General features: G+C 41.8%; 1 protein-coding gene across 1 annotated transcript in view; it reads left to right on the forward strand.

Moving 5' to 3' along the window:
* The window catches only part of reck (reversion-inducing-cysteine-rich protein with kazal motifs), a 163865-nt gene that overhangs the window by 33525 nt on the left and 108603 nt on the right, over positions 1 to 21737 (forward strand). Inside the window, exons 5-6 of the mRNA XM_067980885.1 lie at positions 13807 to 13881; positions 14148 to 14184. Of these exons, the coding sequence (XP_067836986.1) occupies positions 13807 to 13881; positions 14148 to 14184 (112 nt within the window). The remainder of the gene's footprint in view (positions 1 to 13806; positions 13882 to 14147; positions 14185 to 21737) is intronic.

Below are 21737 nucleotides of genomic sequence, written 5' to 3' on the forward strand. Positions count from 1 at the left end.
GAAGCCAGAAGAGGGAAAATCATCCCTCTGTTACTCTTGTGCACACTGTGCCGAGCTAAGAGTAGCATTTGTAGAGGTCTAAGAGCAGAGCACCTGACTGCCCTCCATCTTGACCACAACGATAGTGTGGTCTGGGGAGTAAAGGGTTTTTGCACCCTTAAAAGTCTGAGAGATGGAGGGGCAAGTCCACTTAATATTTGTACAACTGTTCTCGTGATAGATTATTTTGTTACAATTTGTTTGTAGGACCAAGCGATGTAATACAGGCTGGATCTTGGAAGCTGTGTTTTGCTGATGTTTCAAGCCGAAATGTCTGTTTTGAAATTTATCCTGAGCTTGATCTTGTTTTCTTTGGATGTAATTTCTATTCCCCATCAACTGCCAGTGTGGTTTTTCTGCATACCAAAGATTTTTAAGCTCTAAAGTTAGTGTTTGAAGATTATGACAGCTGCATGTTTGATTTGAAATACACAATGGTCTAAGGAGTAGTTATTCCCCAACAAATGTTTGTTCTCTCAACAAAGCAGTTGGTATTTAATAATTTTTAACCCCTGACTGGTGAAATTTTTCAGGAACGTCATTTTTTTTGTGAGATGACATGCCTACAGAAGGTGTTGCCCTTATTGCATCTCAAACAGCCTCAACTTCAGGTTCCAAGGGTGTATTATGGAGTCAACTGTTGGCATTTAACTTTCCATGTATTTCTAATCTAAGATTCACCTGGACCTGGTCTCTGCTGGCGAGAGGGTCTGCATCCTTCTGTCAGTTTGTTTCTGATGCCCCCTTTGACTGGCCAATTAGAGACAGTAGGCTTTGCCCAGGTTGGACATTGTCTCACCCCTCCCCCCACACCCGCCCTCAGTCGAGAGCAGTAGTAGCCTCTGCCTGGCCCTAGCGCTATACAGAAAAATCACCGTAGCGGGAATGGGCACAATATTTTTTTACTGTGTAGCCGTGGTGGCTAAATGCAGCAGGAAATTTAGAGGGAAAAGGGCCTGTTGCCAGATGAAATCTCACATTCAGTATCATAGTAGGCACAGCACAGGAGGAGGCCATTAGACCCATCGTGCCGGTGCCGGCTCTTTGAAAGAGCTATCCAATTAGTCCCATTTCCCTGCTTTTTCCCCATAGCCTTGTAAAATTTTTTCCTTCAAATATTTGTCCAATTCCCTTTGGAAACTTTTTTGGAAACAAAAGAATTTCGAAGAGGTCAGTGCTCATTTCAAAAAAAATCTTCCACCAACATCTGCTTGCAATTATCCTACAATTGTCATTGGTCCTTTAGTCATGAAAATGGCTGACCATTTTCCATTGTCTAGCCTATGGCTGTGTCATCCAATCTGTGAAGCACAGGGCTTTCCACAAAACATGCTTATAAACTCGCTGTTTTGGCTACTTGATTGACACGCCGTTGCTATTCACTCTGTTTCTGTAGCCCTACAACCCTCCAAGAACTCTGCGCCCTTCAAGCCTGGCCTCTTGTGCACCCCTAACGTCCTTCAGTCCACCATTGGAGGCCATACCTTCAGCTGTCTAGGCCCTGCGTTCTGAATTACCTCCCTAAACCTTTCTGCTTCTCCATCTCTCTCCTCCTTTCGGCCCAAGCTTTTCGTCACCTATCCTAATGGCTTGGTGTCAATTTTTGTCTGATTATGCTCCCGTGAGGCGCCTTGGGATATTTTACCACGTTAAAGGTGCTATATAAATGCAAGTTGTTGTTATAGCAACTGTTTTTCTTGCTGTTGCTGAAGGTGCTGGATTTCAAAGTTGTCTGTTCTGTTGCTGTATGGAGCACCATACTGGTCAGTCTGCTGCTTGCTCCTTAGCTACCTGTGTCGATTCTACATAGCTTCAGGTTGTGCTTCAATGCATGTTTTGCTTCCCCACCGAGTTCTTGCCATGTATGAGCTCATTGTACTGAACACACTTGGGACGTTTGTCATCATTGGTGAGAACAACATGACCCACTGCTGCTATTCACTCTGTTTCTGTAGCAGTGGATGTCTTGTTGTCATGGCACTATTTGATTTTTGTCATGTCAGCACCTCCTAATTGGTTATATGGTTCTGCCATTTGATATGCATGATGTATCTGAGGTGGTGCTGGTGAAACTTGTTGATCTCTTTGATGTGATTATAATAGCACGGCCTGGTTTCATAAGCATGTAGGAGTTCAGTGTGCAACCAGACACTGGACCAGCTCGAGACTCATTCTTTCCATGTACGAAAGGACCTTTCAGAAGCGGGCACGCTCTTCTTGATCATTGAGAGCAGTGTTTGACAGTGTGCACCTTGGGCACGTGCTCATTATGGTGTTCTGTTCAGTATTGTTGGTTGATGTACTGTTTACCAGATGCTGGCTGGTACATCACTTCTGTTTTCTGCAGGTTGATAGTAAGTTCATTATTCTTCAACGCTGTTGCAGATCTGCCTGCAATCAGCTGGTAATCCTCCTGAATGTGCACTCGCAACACACAGTCATCTGAAACAAAAGTTTGTGGCCAAGCTCTCTGCTGACCTTGGTCAAAGCGTACAGTCTGCTTAAGTTGAAGAGATGTACAAAATCTGATGCTTATGTCTGCATTCGGATATCTTGCAACCTCCTTGATCAGTGCTGAGTAGAGACCAAAGAGACTCCGTTCAGGAGCATAGCACCGTTTGACCCCCTCTTTCCCCCCCCCCCCCCCCCACCCCACCATTGGAAATATTTAATGGTTTGGAATTGACAACAACTGTACATATTTTTCCCAGTTGCCAAATGATCTGAGCAGTTCTGCTAGCTGTCAAATGCTTTTTTAAGATTGGTAAGGACTGAGTAGAAGTCCGTGGCCTGTTCTCTACATTTTGCTTTTGACGACAATCATGCCGATGGTTGCTCTGAATCAGCTTTGGGTTTCCAGAAGTACCATCGGCAAGAAAGGGTTTGAGGACCTCCCTCGGGAGAATCCTGCTAGTTATGGATAAGGAGGAGATGCCTCGATATATTCTGCACTCACATTTGTTTTCTTTATGCGATAACGTTAGTTGCAGCTTCAAGATCCTGAACGACTAAAGTATCTCTCCAAAATAGCAAAGAACTAATCGAAAGCAAAATGCTGCGGATGCTGGAAATCTGGAACAAAAACAGAAAATGATAGAAATACTCAGCAAGTCACGCAGCATCTGTGGAGAAAGAAACAGTTAACGTTTCAGGCCGAAGACTTTTTGTCAGAAGTTGAAGATTAAACCGTTTTTAAGCAAGTACAGAGCTAGGGAGAGGGAGGGGAGGAAAGAACAAAAGGAAAAGTCTCTGATCGGGTGGAGGGCAAGAGTGATTAAATGACACAAGTGATGATGGTTCAATGGGACAAATAAAGAAACAAAAGATAGGTCTAGAGGAACTGTAAATAGCAACATCAGAACCATTACCAGCACCTGCTGTCTGAAAAAAATGGGAGCAGTGGTTATGATCTGAAGTTATTGAAATCGATGTTGAGCCCAGAAGGTTGTAAAGTGCCTAAATGAAAGATGAGGTGTTGTTCCTCGAGCTTCTGTTGACCTTCATTGGAACAGCATAAGAGGCTGAGGGCAGAGTGGGACAGGGAATTAAAATGGCCAAGCGATCACGACCATGCTTGCAGACAGAGCGGAGGTGTTCAGAAAAGCGATCACCCAATCTGCGTTTGGTCTCCCCATTGTCGAGGAAACGGCATTGTGAGCAGCAACTACAGTATACTAAATTGAAAGAAGTAAAAGTAAATTGCAGTTTCACCAGGCAGGAGTGTTTGGGGCCCTGGATGGTGGGAAGGGAGGAGTTGAAAGGGCAGGTGTTGCATCTCCTGCGCTCGCACAGGCAGGTGGCATGGAAAAAGAGAGAGGGTGTTGGGGGGTGATGGAAGAGTGGACCAGGATGTTGTGGAGGGAATGGTCCCTTCAGAATGATGAAAAGGGAGGGGAAGATGTGTTTGGTGGTGGTGGTATCGCGCTGGAGGGGTGGAAGATGAGGACAAGGGGATCCTATCATGGTTTTCGGAGGGAGGGGAAGGGGTGAGGGCAGAAGTGCGGGAAATAGGACGGACACGGTCGAGGGCCCTGTCAACTACAGTGGAGGGGAATCCTTGGTTGAGGAGAAAGGAAGACATATCGGAAGCAATGGTGTGGAAGGTGGCATCGTCAGAACAGATGCAACGGAGATGGAGAAACTGGGAAAAGGGGGTAGAGACCTTACAAGAAATGGGATGGGACAAAATGTAATCAAGATAGCTGTGGAAGTCATTGGGCTTATAGTAGATATTGGCTGACAGCCTATCCCCAGAAATGGAGATAGAGAAGTCGAGGAAGGGAAGGGGAAGAGTTGGAGGTTGACCATGCGAAGGTGAGGGATGGGTGGAACTTAAAATTGATGAAATTTTCCAGTTCGGGCGAGGGCAGGAAACTGCACCAATACAGTCATCAATGTACTGGAAAAAGAGGTGAGGAAGTAAACCTGAGTAGGACTGGAACAATTAATGTTCCTCGTATCCCACAAAAAGGCAGTCATAGCTAGGACCCATACGGGTTCCCATTGTGACACCTTTTATTTGGAGGAATGAATCGAGCCTTGTAATCAGTGTACGGCATCCATGTTTGTAGACGTCTGTTGACGTCAGGATCGGGATGTTTTCTGCTCTTTAATGTCCTGGCTACCTTGTTTTTGTCTAATGTGGAAGGGTCATCCATATTTTTGCAGATAGACAGTATGCCCTTATCTGTAGCTTCATCTGTGATGTTGGATAACTGATTTTAAAATCCTTCTGTCACTTTTGCAGGCTTTCAGCTTTGTCAGTGGTTCGTGTGCAGCCATCTATGCCCTTCATTGGGGCAGAACCAATCTCCCTTGGTTGGTAAAGTTCCTTCAGAATATTGTAGAAGTTTTAGATGTCTTGGTTAGCAAAGATGGTTAGCAAACAAATAGAACTATCCTGCCCTTGATCTTGCATCTGTCATCATTCTAAGGACTAGCCTGGAGAACTACATATAAAACAATAATCTAATAAGAAACAGTTAGCAGGGATTTAGAATGGGAAATTCCTGCCTAACAAATCTCTTCAGCCTCTTTGAAGACATTACAGATAGGTAAATAGTGGAACTCCCTATAGAATAGTTTAATTTTTTCAGAAAGCTTTTGACAAAATTTGGCATGCAAGTTTTCTAATTATGCTACAAGCTATAGGAATTCAGGGTAGGACATGGCACTGGATGATTAAATAAGAGACAGAGTACAATGAGCAAACCCTTTTCACTTTAATCAGCTTCGCTGCACTTCTTACAGCAGTCTCGTTTAATCTGATTTTGCCCCTGCAGAAATAATTTGCCCAAAAGGTTTGCTGTAGTCCAGATTTGCAGAAATAAATTACACGGGCAAATTCCGTAGCCTAGCGCTATATTACTAGACACTTCAAAAAGATGGAGCAGACAAAATTGAGCTTTTATCAAGCCATAAATGTCTTGCTATCTAGGTTATAGCAAAGACCGGTGCGGAACTGCACAACTTACATGGTATATGAGCAGCTTGAAGGATTAATTTTTGCTCCAGCCATAGTACTAATGCAGAATACAGTAAACAAACTTTTCCACATTCCCCTTTCAAGAACGGACAAGAACAAAATTATTTTTTCTTTCTGTGTATCTCTGTCTGTCTCTTTCTCTCTTCGCACCTGTATCTATCTCCATCTCATTTCTTCTCTAGGTTATCTCTTTGTTGCTTTTTCCTAAAATGTGTGTTTTCTTTTGCTCTTTCTCTCTTCTTCTCTCACGCCCACAGACCTCCCCCTGCCATATCTCTCTCAACTTAAATCTCTCAATTAATGAGCATTTAGAAATGTGCAGTTCATCAAGGGCAACCAACACAAATTGATTAAAGGCAAGTCATGTTTGACAAATTTTGAGTTTTTTTGAAGAAGTGAGTGATTGATTGGATAGATGAAGGGAATGCAGTCTTTGTGGTGTATATAGGTTTTCAGAAGGCATTTGATAAAGTGTCTCAGAAGAAACTTGTTAGAAAAATTCAGGCGTATGGTATAAGAAAAAACGTAGCAGCGCATATAGAAGTTGGTTTATAGACAGGAAACAAGGTTAAGGTTAATGGGTGTTATGAACATAGGATATCAATGGGCAAGAAAATAACAGCTAGTCCTTAGAGACTGACCCACGCAACTGCGACGCCTGGAACATCACGATGAGGCACACACGTGCCCACCATCAGTCATGTAATCTTCTGGGAGAGGCAAAAAAACAAGGCTGATCTGGGAAATTCCTCTCCGACCCCCTCAGGCGATCACTACGAGTTCAGGAGACCATGTAGACCATGCATATAGCAACTGGTATTTTACCTACGTTTTATAAGACATGACCACCTTCCCAATCAGAATCTGGTCTTGTGCTCTTTTGAAGGCACGCATAGAGTTTGCACTCACCATAGGTTTACTATCCTCTGGGGAAAAGAAGAATCGTCAAACATCTAACCTAGCTCTACTCTTACGTAGCTTTCTCTAACCTATCTAATTGAAATAGCCTCTCAAGGGGAACACAATCAAGCCTGTTAACAATTTTGCATATCAAATCTCCCCGAAGTCTACGCATTTCAAAAAGGAATAGACCCAGCCTTTTAAGCCTTTCTGAATAACGTGGTCCTCCTTTGGACTTTTTCCAAAGCTTCCAAATCGCTCACCATGAGAGGGGACCAAAACTGGACACGGTGTTCCAAATGTGGACTAACCGGGGTCTGTACAGGGACAAGACAACGGGCTTTTTAAAAAATTGAATATTACTGTTTATGCAATCCAGTACCCTGTTTACTTTGGCTACGGCTTCTCGGCATTAGTCATGAACCTTTATTGTTCTGAACTATAACTTGGACTTCCAAAAAACTTTTGGTAAGATACCCCACAATAAGTTCCTCCGCCAGTCAGAACAGTAACACACCATTACACTACAGGGGAGTTGGACTAATTGGATAGCTCTTTCAGTGAGCTGGGACAGGCATGATCGGCCGAATGGCCTCCTTCTGTGCTCTAACATACTATGATAAAGCCAAGATGCTTTTCTCTCTCCACTGATTTTAATTCAGCACGATGTAGTGTGTAAGTACACTTGGTATTGATCTTGCCCAAGTGCATTACACTGCACTTATCTAAGTCAAAGACCATCTGCCAGTGTTAGGCCCATTCCCCTAGCACATTTAGATCCTCTTGCAGAAATTCCTTCTCTTGCGTAGTCCTGACACTCTCTCAAATTTTAGTGTCATTTGCGAACTTGCCGACCATTCCACGTCTAGGTCATTTATGAAAATAGTAAAGTGCAATGGCCTCAACTGATCTCTGCAGGACGCAACTAGTAACTGGTCTCCAAGCAGATCCATAGCCATTAGCCATAACTTTCTGCCTCCGGGAATGTAGCCAATTCCCACTAATACCACAAGATTCTGTCTTGTGAAGGAACTTATTGTAGGATACTTTGTCAAAGTCTCTTTGGAAATCCAAGTAGACAACGTCCAGCCACATGCCCTTGTCCCACTAACTTTGTAACTTCCTCATAAAATTCTAGTAGATTAGTTAAACACAATCTCCCTTTCCAGAAGCTTTGTTGAGTGTCTCTAATGATATCCTCCCTATCCATGTGATCATAGAAAGCATTTCTTACGATCCCTTCAGGCATCTTACCAATGATTGAATTCAGGCTTATGGGCCTGTAATTCCCTAGATCTGACTTGTCACCCTTTGTGAAAATCGGCACCACACGAGCATCTTTCCAATCCAAGGGAACAATCCCAGACTCCAGCGAGTTGTTACTGGAATTAGAGAAGGCTTGCAAGTGGTGTAACCCTGGTGTCAGTGATGGGCCTACTTTTGTTTTCTATATATAGATGATGTGGACTTGGTCATAGAGAGCATGATACTGAAATTTGCTGGCGAAACAAAAATAGGGGTTTTGGCTAACAGTGAAGAAGACATCGACAAGTTAGTGGAATGGGCAAGCAGATGGCAGATGCATTATAACATGGAGAAATGTGAGGTAATGCATTTTGGAAGGAAAATCAAGGAATATTATTATACATTCAGTCCAAAGAAGCTGAAAAGTGTGGTTCAAATAAGTAATTCCTTGAAAGTGAGAGTGCGGGTAGATAAAGCCATAAAAAGGCTAATAGCATTTTAGATTTTTTTTTTAATGGGAACATAGGAGTACAAGAGTAAAGAAGTAATGACCACGATTAATAAAGCATTGGTTAGGCCATGTGTGTGGTTTTGGGGCCCTACTATAGGAAGGATAGTAAAGCCATAGAGAGCATAGAACATAAATTCGCTAGGATTATGGCAGAGATGTGAAACTAAAGTTATGAGGAGACCAAGCTACAGAAAAAAAATCAGAAGTGGGAGAGGAGCAGAACAATGGTTATAGAAAAGTTGCAATTAACTTTTTTGATCTATGAGAAAATCAATAATGTAATAGAATCATAGCATTGTTACAGCAAGGAAGGAGGCCATTCGGCCCGTCGAGTCCATGCTGACTCTCTGCAAGAGCAATCCAGCTAGTCCCACTCCCCCCACCCTATCCCCGAGCCCTGCAAATTTTTTCCCTTCAAGTATTTATCCAATTCCTTTTTGAAAGCCGTGATTGAATCTGCCTCCACCACCCCCTCAGGCAGTGCATTCCAGCTCACAACCAATTGCTGTGTTTTAAAAAAAAACGTTTTTTCTCATGTCGTCTTTGATTCTTTTGCCAATCGCCTTAAATCTATGTCCTCTGGATCTTGACCCCTCCACCAATGGGAACAAGGTCTCTCTATCTACTCTGTCCAAACCCTTCATGACTTTGAACACCTCTATCAAATCTCCTCTCAACCTTCTCTGCTCTAAGGAGAACAACCCCAGCTTCTATGCACTTAACTGAAGTCCCTCATCCTTGGAATCATTCTAGTAAATTTCTTCTGCACCCTCTCTAAGGCCTTCACATCCTCTTAAAGTCTATCACTATCGTCACTGTTCACTACACTTCCAAGTTTTGTATCATCTGCAGATTTTGAAATTGTGCCCTGTACACCAAAGTCATTAATATATCAAAAAAAGCAATGGTCCTAGTATCCACCCCTGGGGAACACCACTGTATACCTTCCTCCAGTTTGAAAAATAACAGTTCACCACTACTGTTTCCTATTACTAAGCTAATTTCGTATCCATGCTGCCACTATCCCCTTTATTCCATGGACTTCAACTTTGATGACAAGCCTATTATGTGGCACTTTATCAAACTCCTTTTGAAAGTCCATATGCACCACATCAAATGCATTGCCCTCATTGACCCTCTCTGTTACCTCATCAAAAAACTCAATTAAGTTGGTTAATCATGAATTGCCTTTAACAAATCTGTACTAGCTTTCCTATAATACTGCTAATTCTGTCCCGGATTATCGTTTCTAAAAGTTTCCCCACTACCGAGATTAAACTGACTGGCCTGTAGTTGCCGGGTTTATCCTTACACCTTTTTTTGAACAAGGGTGCAACATTTGCAATTCTCCAGTCCTCTGGCACCACCCCCGTCTTTAAGGAGGATTGGAAGATTATGGCCAGTACCTCTGCAATTTCCACCCTTACTTCCCTCAGCAACCTAGGATGCATCCCATCTGGACTGGGTGACTTATCTACTTTAAGTACAGCTGGCCTTTCTAGTACCTCCTCTTTATCAATTTTTAGTCCATCCACTATCTCAACTACCTCTTCACTTACTGTGATTTTAACAGCATCTTCTTCCTTGGTAAAGACAGATGCAAAGTACTCATTTAGTACCTCAGCCATGCCCTCTGTCTCCAAAGATCTCCTTTTTGGTCCCTAATCGGTCCTACCCCTCCTCTTACTATCCGTTAACTGTTTACATGCCTATAGAAAACTTTTGGATTCCCTTTTATGTTAGCTGCCAGTCTATTCTCATATTCTCTCCTTTTTCACCTACCCTCTGAACTTTATATTCAGCCTGGTTCTCGCTTGTATTATCAACCTGACATCTGTCGTACACCCCTTTTTTCTGATTCATCTTACTTTCTTATCTCTTTTGTCATCCAGGGAGCTCTGGTTTTAGTTGCCCTACCTTTCTCCCTCATGGGAATGTATCTAGACTGTACCTGAACCGTCTCCTCTTTAAAGGCCACCCATTGTTCTTTTACAGTTTTACCCAATCTTTGATTCCAATTTACCCGGGCCAGATCTGTTCTCATCCCATTGAAATTGTCCCTCCTCTAATTGATTATTTTTACTTCAGAGTGGTCCTTGTCCTTTTCTGTAGCTAATCTAAACCTTATGTTACTATGATCGCTGTTCCCTAAATGTTCCCCCACTGGATACTTGCTCCACTTGGCCCACCTCATTTCCCAGGACCAGAACCAGCAATGCCTCCTTCCTCATTGGGCTGGAAACGTACTGGTCAAGAAAGTTCTCCTGAACACACGTCAAAAATTCCTCCCCTCTTTGCCCCTTACACTATTACTATCCCAGTCTCGATTTAGGATAGTTGAAGTCCCCCATTATCACTACTCTTAGGTTCTTGCACCTCTCTGTAATTTCCCTGCAAATTTGCACCTCTATATCCTTCCCACTCTGTGGCCTATAGAATACCCCATGTAGTGTAATGGCACATCCATTGTTTCTTAACTCTAACCAAATAGATTCTGTCCTCGACCCCTCCAGGACATCATCTCTCTCCAGCACTGCAACATTCTCCTTAATCAATACTGCCACCACGCCCCCCCCCCCCCCCCCAAATCCTTTCTTTCCTTCCCTATCTTTCCTGAACTCCTTTTATCCAGGAATATTTAGTACCCAATCGTTCCCTTTTTTGAGCCAGGTCTGCGTTATCGCCACAACATCATATTCCCTTGTGGCTAATTACGCCTGCAGCTCATTAACCTTATTTACCACGCTTCGTGCGTTTACATACATGCACTGTATCCTATCTTAGACCTTCTTGTATATTCTTAGTCTGATCCCATCTAATACCGTACTATTTCTTACTCTGGTGCTATCTGTCTCTCCCAATCCTTTGTGCACCTTGTTTCTCCTTTTCAATGCTACATCCAGGTGTCCAATCCCCTGTCAAATTAGTTTAAACCCTCCCCCACAGTACTAGTAAACCTCCCTGCAAGGACATTTGTCTCGGCTCTGTTGAGGTGCAATCCGTCTGGCCTGTACTGGTCCCACTTCCCCCAGAACTGGTCCCAATGCCCCAGGATTCTAAAGCCCTCCCTCCTGCACCGTCTCTCCAGCCACGCATTCATCTGCTCTATCCTCCTATTTCTATACTCACTAGTGTGTGGCACTAGGAGTAATTCGGAGATAACTACCTTTTGAGGTCCTGCTTATTAATCTGTTTCCTAACTCCCTAAATTGTTCCTGCAGGACCTCATCCCTCTTTCTACCTATGTTGTTGGTACCGATTATGGACCACAACCTCTGGCTGTTCACCCTCCCTGCCCCCCTTCCTCTCCGCCCCCCCCCCCCCCCCCCAAGAATGTTCTGCAGCTGCTCAGTGACATCCTTGACCCTGGCACCAGGGAGGCAACATTCCATCCCGGAATCACGTCTGCGGCTGCAGAAATGCCTGTCTGTTCCCCTAACTATTGAATCCCCTATCACTATTGCTCTCCTGACCTTTCTCCTACCCACCCCCCCCCCCCCCCCCCCACCGCCTCCCTGTACAGCTGAGTCACCCATAGTGCTGTGGACTTGGCTCTGGCTGCAGTCCTCAGAGGAACACTCTCCCTCACCAGTATTCAGAACTGAATACTTGTTAGAGAGCAAGACTCCTGCACTACCTGCCTGGTCCTCCTTGTCTGTCTGGCAGTCACCTAGTCCCTCTCAAGAGAGCCTGCACTCATAAGCTGTGGGGTGACCACCTCCAGAAATGTATCCATACATTATTAAAAATCTTGCATAGGGTGTGCACTTCCTGTCCATAAACATACTTCCTGTTGTCATTTTTTTGGCATGTTTTTGTCCATATTTACCATTGTAAATTGCAATGTTAACATTTCCCGTTCACATTTGCCATGTGAATTGCACTCTCACCACCATCTGTATATATTTAAAAAAGATATTCATCGGTTGACTTTGGGCTGTTTACTAGTATTATATAATACTTTATATGTTATAAAACAGCATATTCTCCCTCTCACCATGAACAGTATCACAGGTCATCCACTCCATTATGCAATACTCTCTTATTTTTGGGGTTTTACATTAGGTATTTCCATGGGTTCAGTGTCACTGGCAATTCCTGTAAGTGGGCCTCGCATCCCCTATACTGCCCAATATCGAGGTAAATGATGGCAAGACCCAGGGATTGCAATAGAGAACCCTTAATCTGTACACCAGCTACTTGAATGTATCAAGTAATTCTCCTCTCTTCAAAAAATGGGCCGAATATACACTCTTGCCAGGTTGAGACTATGAATCTGAACCAACAAGTATTTAAATACGATAGGGATATGTACCATATTCAGAATAAAACAGTGAATCATATATTTTTCTATTCTCCTCGATACGTAAAAGAATAAAGATGCCCTCACTTTTTCCTCTACTTGCTGTAGATCCAATCGGGCCTACTTCCTTGCTGGTTCAGCGCAGAACTTAAAACGTACAGCTATTCGGTTGCTGGCTGCAAAGCTCAAACACTGCTGATTGCAGATTACTTTCGCAGGCAAGTTTATGGACAGAAATATGATCTAAACTTTTTTGAAGTTATGCAGAAACAAAAGGCAACAGAAAACTTCATCTCTTTCAATTACATTAGATGGACAGGCGTCCATCAATATTGGATGGATAGCCAATCTTTGAAAATTAGAAAAATGCCTGTGATTGAACGTGATCGCCCTGGTCAATTAAACAGTTCATGCCTGAGACAGCCTATTGTACTTGCCTTAGAAACTATATTCTTGTGGAGCCTTTGCAGCTAATCTGACTGGTCTGAACTAATAGTTTTTCTGTTGAGGAACATTTTGTGTGGCCTTGAGTGTTAACCCCATTTGACTTTAGTCATAAGAAGTCCAAATCAAAAATTTAAAACAACAACTTGCATTTATATAGCGTCTTTAACATAGTAAAATGTCCAAAAGCGCTTTAACAGGAGTGTTATCAGACAAAATTTGACACCGAGCCATTTAAGATGATAATAGGGCAGGTGACCAAAAGCTTGGTTAAAGAGGTAGGTTTTAAGGAATGTGTTAAAGGAGGAGAGAGCGGTAGAGGGGTTTTGGGACAAAGTACAGACAAAAAATACAGTTTTGTCACATGCATTATATGTATATATAATACAACGCTCATGTCATAAAGCAGTGTATCCTCCTGCTCGAAATGGGGTCCATTACTGTGTATATTGAGTTTTTAAAAATGTGATCGATGAAGGAAAACTGCTATCCCTATCGTTAAAAGCCCAATTTGAGGAAAGACAGTTGCTTCTAAAAGACTGGCTCAATTATAATCTTGTAAGAACTACTTTTTCTTGATCTCAAGAAAATGTGGGGCCTACATTGGAAGAAAATTGCAGCCCTCTAGGCTAAAAACTTTCTTCCTGCATCGAGTTCTCTTCAGATGTGCCACTTTTGTTATTTTCAGTTGAAAATCTACAATGATGTTTGTAGGAATTTGTGGCATCCTCAAAACAGTTTTGTGTTTGCTTCTACGCTATGGTACTTAAGCTCTTCAATTTTAAAATATCTGTTAAAAATCTTGTGCTGGATTATGTAAATATACTGTATGCTTAATTTGGTGTGCACTTAATTTTACAACATTATTATGTTTGCCAGCTTACGTCCACAAAAAGTGAGTCTCGATTGAAACATCTCCTGCAGCGATTGCCTGGCTACTGTCCAGAGTCCATGGTAAGAGGAGTGTGGCTTAAAACTACCAATTTACTTGCTGCACGTTATATCAGTTTGAGACCTCTTCTAGTTAGAGTAATGTGGAATGCTCGACTTTAGTTATACTTCCAACCCTGCATTGCTGTTGGGCAAGGAAAATTTTAAAGTGATTAACTTACAGTGAATTAAATCACACACAATCATCTATAGCTGGAAATACTCACTAAATAAATGACCAAAATATTTCTTTAAGGCTTTAAAGATTTTTTTAATGTGTTGTCTTTCAGCTCGAGTTCTGGGTTTGCATCAACTCTTCTTTGCCTGGTAAGTGACAGTATTGAGTGAATTGAGAAGAATGAATTACTGCTCATATAGGTAAAAGGACCTTTACTTGAAAGGAAATGAACAAGTGGGCATTGTATCTGGTGTAATGGATTACAGTCTTACGGTTTGCTGATTTGAAACACCCAGCTGTAGCTTTAGAGTTTCTATTTTGAATTTTCTGCTCTGCCAAAAGCAATGATCAGATCAGTACCGTTCAAACTGCTTTACTAGACTCTTGTATTTTGCCTCCTTTTATTAAAAAAAAATCATTGCTCTATCTTTGAGTGGACCTGTGCTTGTTTGGAACCTTCATCCTTATGAAGGAGTATGTGGGACTTCACTTTGACGGTACAATATAGATTGGGAACATTGTGGGGTGAAACGTTGTGCTTAGCAGCAGCTGATTATGTAGTAATAGACGCCTAGCTAATCTCAAGCCCTTGAATTTCTTGGTGTAATGGTCATCAAAGCTGTGATTATTCTTTTGTAAATGAGGAAGGCGAGTTATGCTTGTATAAAATATTAGAAGCAAAATATTGACTGCTCCTTCGCTCCAGATCTGGTTCCAAGAGATGATACAATTCATCAGTGGCTTCCTTGGTGAGACATTGACATAGACGCCTCAAAGTCTCCGTAGGTGAGGACGAGGTATTTATTGCCTGGGGTAGTGTTAGATCCTAATTCCGTTGTCTTGGATCTCTCTAAGAACATAAGAAATAGGAGCAGGAGTAGTCCATACGGCCCCTCGAGCCTGCTCTGCCATTCAGTAGGATCATGGTTAATCTTCTACCTCAACTCCACTTTCCCGCCCTATCCCTTGGTGTCCAAATATCCATCAACCTCAGTCTTAACTTTACTCAACGACTGAGCATCCACAGCCCACTGGGGTAGAGAATTCTAAAGGCTCACAACCCTGAGTGAAGAAATTTTTCCTCATCTCTGTCCTAAATGGTTGATCCCTTATCTTGAGATTATGACCCCTAGTTCTAGACTCTCCAGCCAAGGGAAACAGCCTCTCAGCATCTACCCTGTCAAGCCCTCTAAGAATTTTATACGTTTCAAATAGATCACTTCTCATTCTTCTAAACTCCAGAGAAACTCTACTCAATATCACCTCATAGGACAACCCTCTCATCCCAGAAATCGATCTAGTGAACCTTCTATGGCAAATACATCCTTTCTTAGGTAAGGAGACCAAAACTGTACACACTACTCCCAGGTGTGGTCTCACCAGAGCCCTATATAATTGCAGCAAGACCTCCTTACTCTTAGACTCCAACCCCCTTGCAATAAAGGCTAACATACCATTTGTCTTCCTAATTGCTTGCTGTACCTGCATGTTAACTTTTTGTGATTTGTGTACAAGGGCACCCAAATTCCTCTGACTACCAACATTTCTTAGTCTCTCACCTTTCAAAAAATATTTTGCTTTTCTATTCTTCCTACCAAAATGGATATTTTCACATTTCCCCACATTATACTCCATCTGCCAACTTCTCGCCCACTCATTTTATCTTTATCCCTTTGCAGTCTCTTTGCATTCTCCTCGCAGCTTACTTTCCGCCTAGCTTTGTATCGTCAGCAAATTTGAAACATTACACTTGGTCCCCTCATCTAAGTCATTGATATAGATTGTAAACAGCTGAGGCCCAAGCACTGATCCTTGCAGCACCCCACTGGTTGCAACCTGCCAAGCCGAAAATGACCCGTTTGTTCCTACTCTGTTTTCTGTCCACGCTAATATATTACCCCCAATTCCATGAGCCCTAATTTTGTGATGTGGAGATGCCGGTGATGGACTGGGGTTGACAATTGTAAACAATTTTACAACACCAAGTTATAGTCCAGCAATTTTATTTGAAATTCACAAGCTTTCGGAGGCTTCCTCCTTCCTCAGGTGAATGTGGAAATGAAATCCTCGAACCCTTCGCATTTATAAATCACAGAACAATGCTCGGTGATTACAGACAGTGTTTTCAACTGCCTCTGTGAAACTGCAACTGTGAAACAGCCTCTTCTGTGGCCTTATCGAATGCCTTTTGCAAATCCAAATATACTACATCCATTTGTTCCCACTTAGCTACCTTGCTAGTTACACCCTCAGAAAACTCTAATGGATTTGTCAAACACAATTTCCCTTTCATAAAACCGTGTTGACTACCTAATTTCATGATTTTCTAAGTTCCCTGCTACTACGTCCTTAATAATGGATTCCCGCATTTTCCCGACTACTGATGTCAGGCAAACTGGCCTATAGTTCCCTGTTTTCTCCCTCCTTTCTTGAGTGGCAGAGTTACATTTGCAGCCTTCTAATCCACGGGGACCATTCTGGAATCTAGGGAATTCTGGAAGATCAAAACCAATGCATCCACTATCTCTGCAGCCAGCTCTTAAAACCCTAGGATGTAGGCCATCAGACTCAGGGGAATGGTCTACTTTTAGTCCCATTAATTTCTCCAGTACTTTTTCTTTACTAACCTGAATTACTTTAAGTTCCTCACTCTCATTTAGACCCTTGGTTTCCCACTATTTCTGGTATTTTTTTTGTCTTCTGTTGTGAAGACAGATACAAAATATTTGTTTAACTTCTCTGCCATTTCCATATTCCCCATTTCTAGTTCTCTTCGAACATGTCAGCTGAAAGGATACTTGTTGAAGTTACTCATGGTGCTGTGTGCCATAAGTAGTTGAGTCATTCCTTTCGATGGATCCTGTTCTGCTCCATGTGGAACCTTTGCCGACTCTCTCTGTTGCCTTAACACCATCTTTTAATCTGGACTTCGTGTGTGAGAAAGCATGAGCAAATTGGCACACTTCCTGTTAATTGCTGCACAACAAGAAATTAAGATATGTTAACATGCGTTAAACCAATTTAGTCCTGGCAACATGTTTTTGGAGCCCTGACAAAAATTAGAGACTGCTTGAGTAATGCCAATGCATAAAATTATTATACCTTTAAGCACACTTAGCACGTGTTCTAATTCTAACACAGTGACTTCACCTCCTTTATGGGATATTTGGAAGGTAATTTTTTTATGCTTTAATATGACATGGCATATGTGAATCAATTCAGAAGGGGTCAGCTGCTGTATTTTAGGAAATCAAAACTGACTTAAGCGCAACACCCCGTTGTCAAAAGTTTTGATTCAGATCAGTTGTCATCAGCATACAAAACTTAAAGCAAAACAATTCTATGAAGGACAATGAACTTTCCAAAACAAAAAAAGGGGGCAGGCAAAAGAAAGGAATTTGGAGAAACTTACTTTTTTTTGATGGCTCAAAAGTTTATTTTCTATTTCCCATTCATTCTATCGCCAAATACTAATAGGATATTGCATGGGAAGGAGGAGATTGGATTTACCTGGGCAGAACGTTCCATTGAGAAAATATGTGCAGTCATATGATCCTCCACTGCTTTGCTGTATGCAAGGTCTTGCTCTAGATGGTGCCATTTGTCATTCTCCTATCATTGGCAGCATTTTTGTCTCACATCAGAAAAAGATTGTTAATCCTTTCCCTGTTTGGCCTTCAGAATGATTTACAGATTATTTTAGTGTTTTAACATAGAAGGGTGTTTTGGTGTTTCAAAAAAAAAATTACCTTCTTTTCCCGCCAAAGTTATTGTGTTTTTACCAATGCCTATTTATATATTGGCACACTGCAGTTTATTCTGATTCAGTCTATGCTTACTTCGATGGTCTGATGTCGGCTCCTAGTTTTAAAATCTGCATGCAGTGACATCTGTGACTGACTCGCATGACCCCTGTCTATGCTCCATCAGTATTACTGTATGAAGCCTGTTGTAAATTCAGCACCCAGGTTTTGCAGACTCACTCAATGAAAGGTGATCCCAGGTAAACTGGATTTGTCCATGTTCAGAAAGGCCTTGGGCTTCAGTATGATGCACATGTTCTTGCAGTTCGAAGTCAGATGGAAAATCGACTTCAAGAAATATTCACATTAGCATTCCTGAACTGATGCATTGGCTGAATCGTTGTCCAATGGCTGGCATGAAGGAATTAGGATCCTTTGGAACCTATGTTATATTTATATGAGTTCAATCAATGACTGTAAAACAGTATGCTCATAAGCAAAGTTTCATTTGTTCAAAGTTTAATCCTTCAAATAAGGCAAAGTTACAAACTAAGCAAACTTGATTCAGGGAAATTATGTCTATTAATTATACAGTTCTTGAGCTTAAACTTCCCATGTGTAATCTATACAATTTGCTTGTTTATATACCTTCCTTGACTACAAATCACTAACCTAAATGTCCTTAAGGCATCTCTAAGCTGCATGACCAATGGGTAAAGTTACTATTGATTGACATGGGTAAAGAAAACTTCCTTTTCCATTTGTTCTGTTTTTCATGTTCTCGTACTTACCTCTCTTTTTGAGGTTGCAGACCAGCTTCATTTAAGTCCCATATAGCACCATTTATGGTTTATTTCAGGCTTATTTGTCTTGGGACACCCACTTTAGTATTCTAGCAGAGAAGGCAAATGCACGAAATTCTGCTGTGCAACTTGTGCTGTTCTTAAAACTCCATATTAATCCTTTACTACCCATGTCTTCTATTACCTACATAACCTCCAACAGTATTGACCATAAATGGGCCCAGCTTTTGGGTTTGGACTCTGGTTCACCTGATGGTCTGTTTGAGTGTCCAGTGCGCTCAGGTCTCTGACTGAACTCAGGTGGGTTCTTCAGCTCTACTTATGTAGCCTTTGCCACTGCCCAAAGTGGTCACCTCAGGTCTGGATCCAGTGTTGATTTGCCTTTACTAACACTGAATTGGTCCACACAAAACAAACAACAGGATTGATCCAGGGGTTTCTGAAAGAAATTATTTAGATGTCCTAATGATTAAAAACTTGTCCATTGAAATGGTGAATTTTGTTACAGCGACAAACTCTCCATTGCATCAGTCTGTACGAAATGTACATGCTGAATGCAAATCCTGAATGATGAGCGCTCATTTGGAAAGTGACTTTATTATTCCAGGATTTATATTAGCTGAGGGGCCTTGCAAAAGTCCTCTCCCCCTCCCCCCAACACTCTATGTATCAATATATAGGTAAATGGATCAGAATTTGCCTAAAAGAGCTCTCTTTGAGCTTTTCTACATGAATCAATTTGAGGGATATAGATTAAGCTAGGCATGTCAACAGTAGGGCTACTGTACAACCAGGTGAAGTGCAAGTTAACTCTTAGCTGCCTGAGGCATCAATGACTGAGCTGGGCCCAGAGATGTACTACTAAAGTTACTTTATTTGACTGCATCCATCAGAATATGATTAGTACCATCATAAGGTGCAATCAGACTTTTCCCTGCCCGCGGAAAATGAGGAGGATGAAGAAGCTCCCATTTCAAGAATTCCCTCAGGCTTCACTGCCGTCCTAGGTATGGTGCGAAGCAAATACATATTTCACTTCTGTGCTTGGATGGCTTCTCAGCTGGGTGTTGACTACAAGCACATCCATGAATAATAAGCAAGATCTCTTATCTATCATTCACCCTGGCAGAATAAATTAATGTGTCTCTGATCATGCACAAAATATCAAGTCTGCTGCTTGAGGTGTGTTTTTTACTAACATATCTAGAACAGAATGAAGTGGCATCGCGATGTCAGAACTCTGTTCCACTTGAATTTTTTTTAAATTGCTGGGTAGATCGTAATTGGAGCCAGACTGCAGCCACATCAAACTTAACATACAGGGGTAAGGATGTGGCAAAGCCAACAGTAACAGTCTTACGGCTCATTCAACTGCCAGATGGTTTGTGGTTACCATTTCCACATTGAAAATATATCCAGATGAGCAGGATGAACACATTTTTTGATAACAATATGCTGAAAGAAGTTTTCCTTCAGAGATGGTGCTTATCTAGCTCACAAGCTTTGTAGTATTATATCTCCAACCATTAAACTCACACACAAATGATTATATCCAAAAATTAATCTTTAGTTGGCTGAGACGGATTTTGTAACAGCATGAGCAAAAAATATTCCCACCTGGACATTTCACTAAAATATTATAGAAGGAAAACTGTTGAGAACAACACGTGGTAGGCTGTTCAATATTATTCATGAAAGTTACATAAATTATTCTCTTTGTCCTTTCTCCAACAATAATATTTGTTAAACGTGTGCAGGTTACACTCACTGGTACATTCTTTCTCTGCCTTTTTCTCCCTCTGTCTCCCATCTTTCTTTCTGTCTCTCTTTCTGTCTTTGCTTTTTCTCCAACTCTTTCTCAATCTCTGTCTTTATTTTTCTGTGTGTGCTGTCTCTCCTCTTTATGTCATTCTCTTTCTTTCTCCCTGCCTTTCTTTCTGCCAATGATTAGTTGCCATGGCCCTAAAAGATGCCTATTCCCATATCATCGGATGGGAACGCCACCAAATGTTTCTCAGGTTCAAATTTATTGCATACTTTCCTTCAGTCTCTCCTCAGCTTTTGAAGTTTTTGAGAAGTCCATAGTTGCAGTGTATCTATGGTTGTGGCATCACCATGTATACTGATTGGCTCATCAGTGCTCCATGCCTGGGTTCTGGTACCTCAGTCAGTCATACATTAGATATTCAACACCATTCAAAGGTTGGGATTCGTAGTCAATTATAGGAAGTCTCTGTTACAACCCAAGCAGGAGCTAATATTCTTTGTGGTATTATTCCGAACGACTCAGCAGAAGGTTTTTCTGCCTTGAGTCCTGGTTACAAGAATCATGGATCCAAGGGGAAGGCTATTTTAGAGCATTACATCTGATGGCAGCAGCCTTCTTGGGATTTGCTGAGGGCTAACTCTTTATGCAATCACTTAAGTTGAATCTGCTCAGCCAGTGACCTTTGCAACCAATAGAGATTTACCCGGCCTCACCCTGGACCTCAAATGGTAATCACAGGGCCAAAGTACTACAGGGCAAACCTCTTCAACAGCCTTCCCTAGAGTTGACAGCAGTAGCAGATGCATTCTTCCACACGCCACTTTTTCACCCACTATTTCTAAAAAACTTACAGGGGTATAGTTTGGGACGTTGGAAATTAGTGTTAAGCAGTTAGTTTCATTTTAGACTTCAGTCAGAACAAAGTGGCATAACATTGTGGCAAGCCCTGCAGCTTTATGCCATGTGGGAGTAGAAGATCACAGATGCCTGTTCCCATATCGTCTGATGGGAACTGCTTATCTGCAATGTCATGACAACATTTTAATATGCGTGCAAAGCTCCCAGAACCAATAGAGCTAGGCTATTCTCCTATTGATGTATGGAGGATGTGTCATTGTAAGAATTGAAGACAACCCTATGATTAAGATACTATATTTTTGTAGATCAAGATTTTTAACATATATGCCAATAATGGAAACCTCTGTATTTAATATTGTACAAGTAGCATGATAGTTTAGGACGGCCATCCATTGTGGTTTATTGCCAAAGTGCATTCTAGAAAGATTAGTGTTGGGAGAAACGTGTTTTAGTGTGTTGAATAATGTGATCCCACTGTGTAGCATCTTGGTTCCTTGACTACATGAACCAAAAATTTGCAATATTGTGTA

Source organism: Heptranchias perlo, chromosome 3 (genome assembly GCF_035084215.1).
Source record: "Heptranchias perlo isolate sHepPer1 chromosome 3, sHepPer1.hap1, whole genome shotgun sequence".
NCBI lineage: Eukaryota > Metazoa > Chordata > Chondrichthyes > Hexanchiformes > Hexanchidae > Heptranchias > Heptranchias perlo.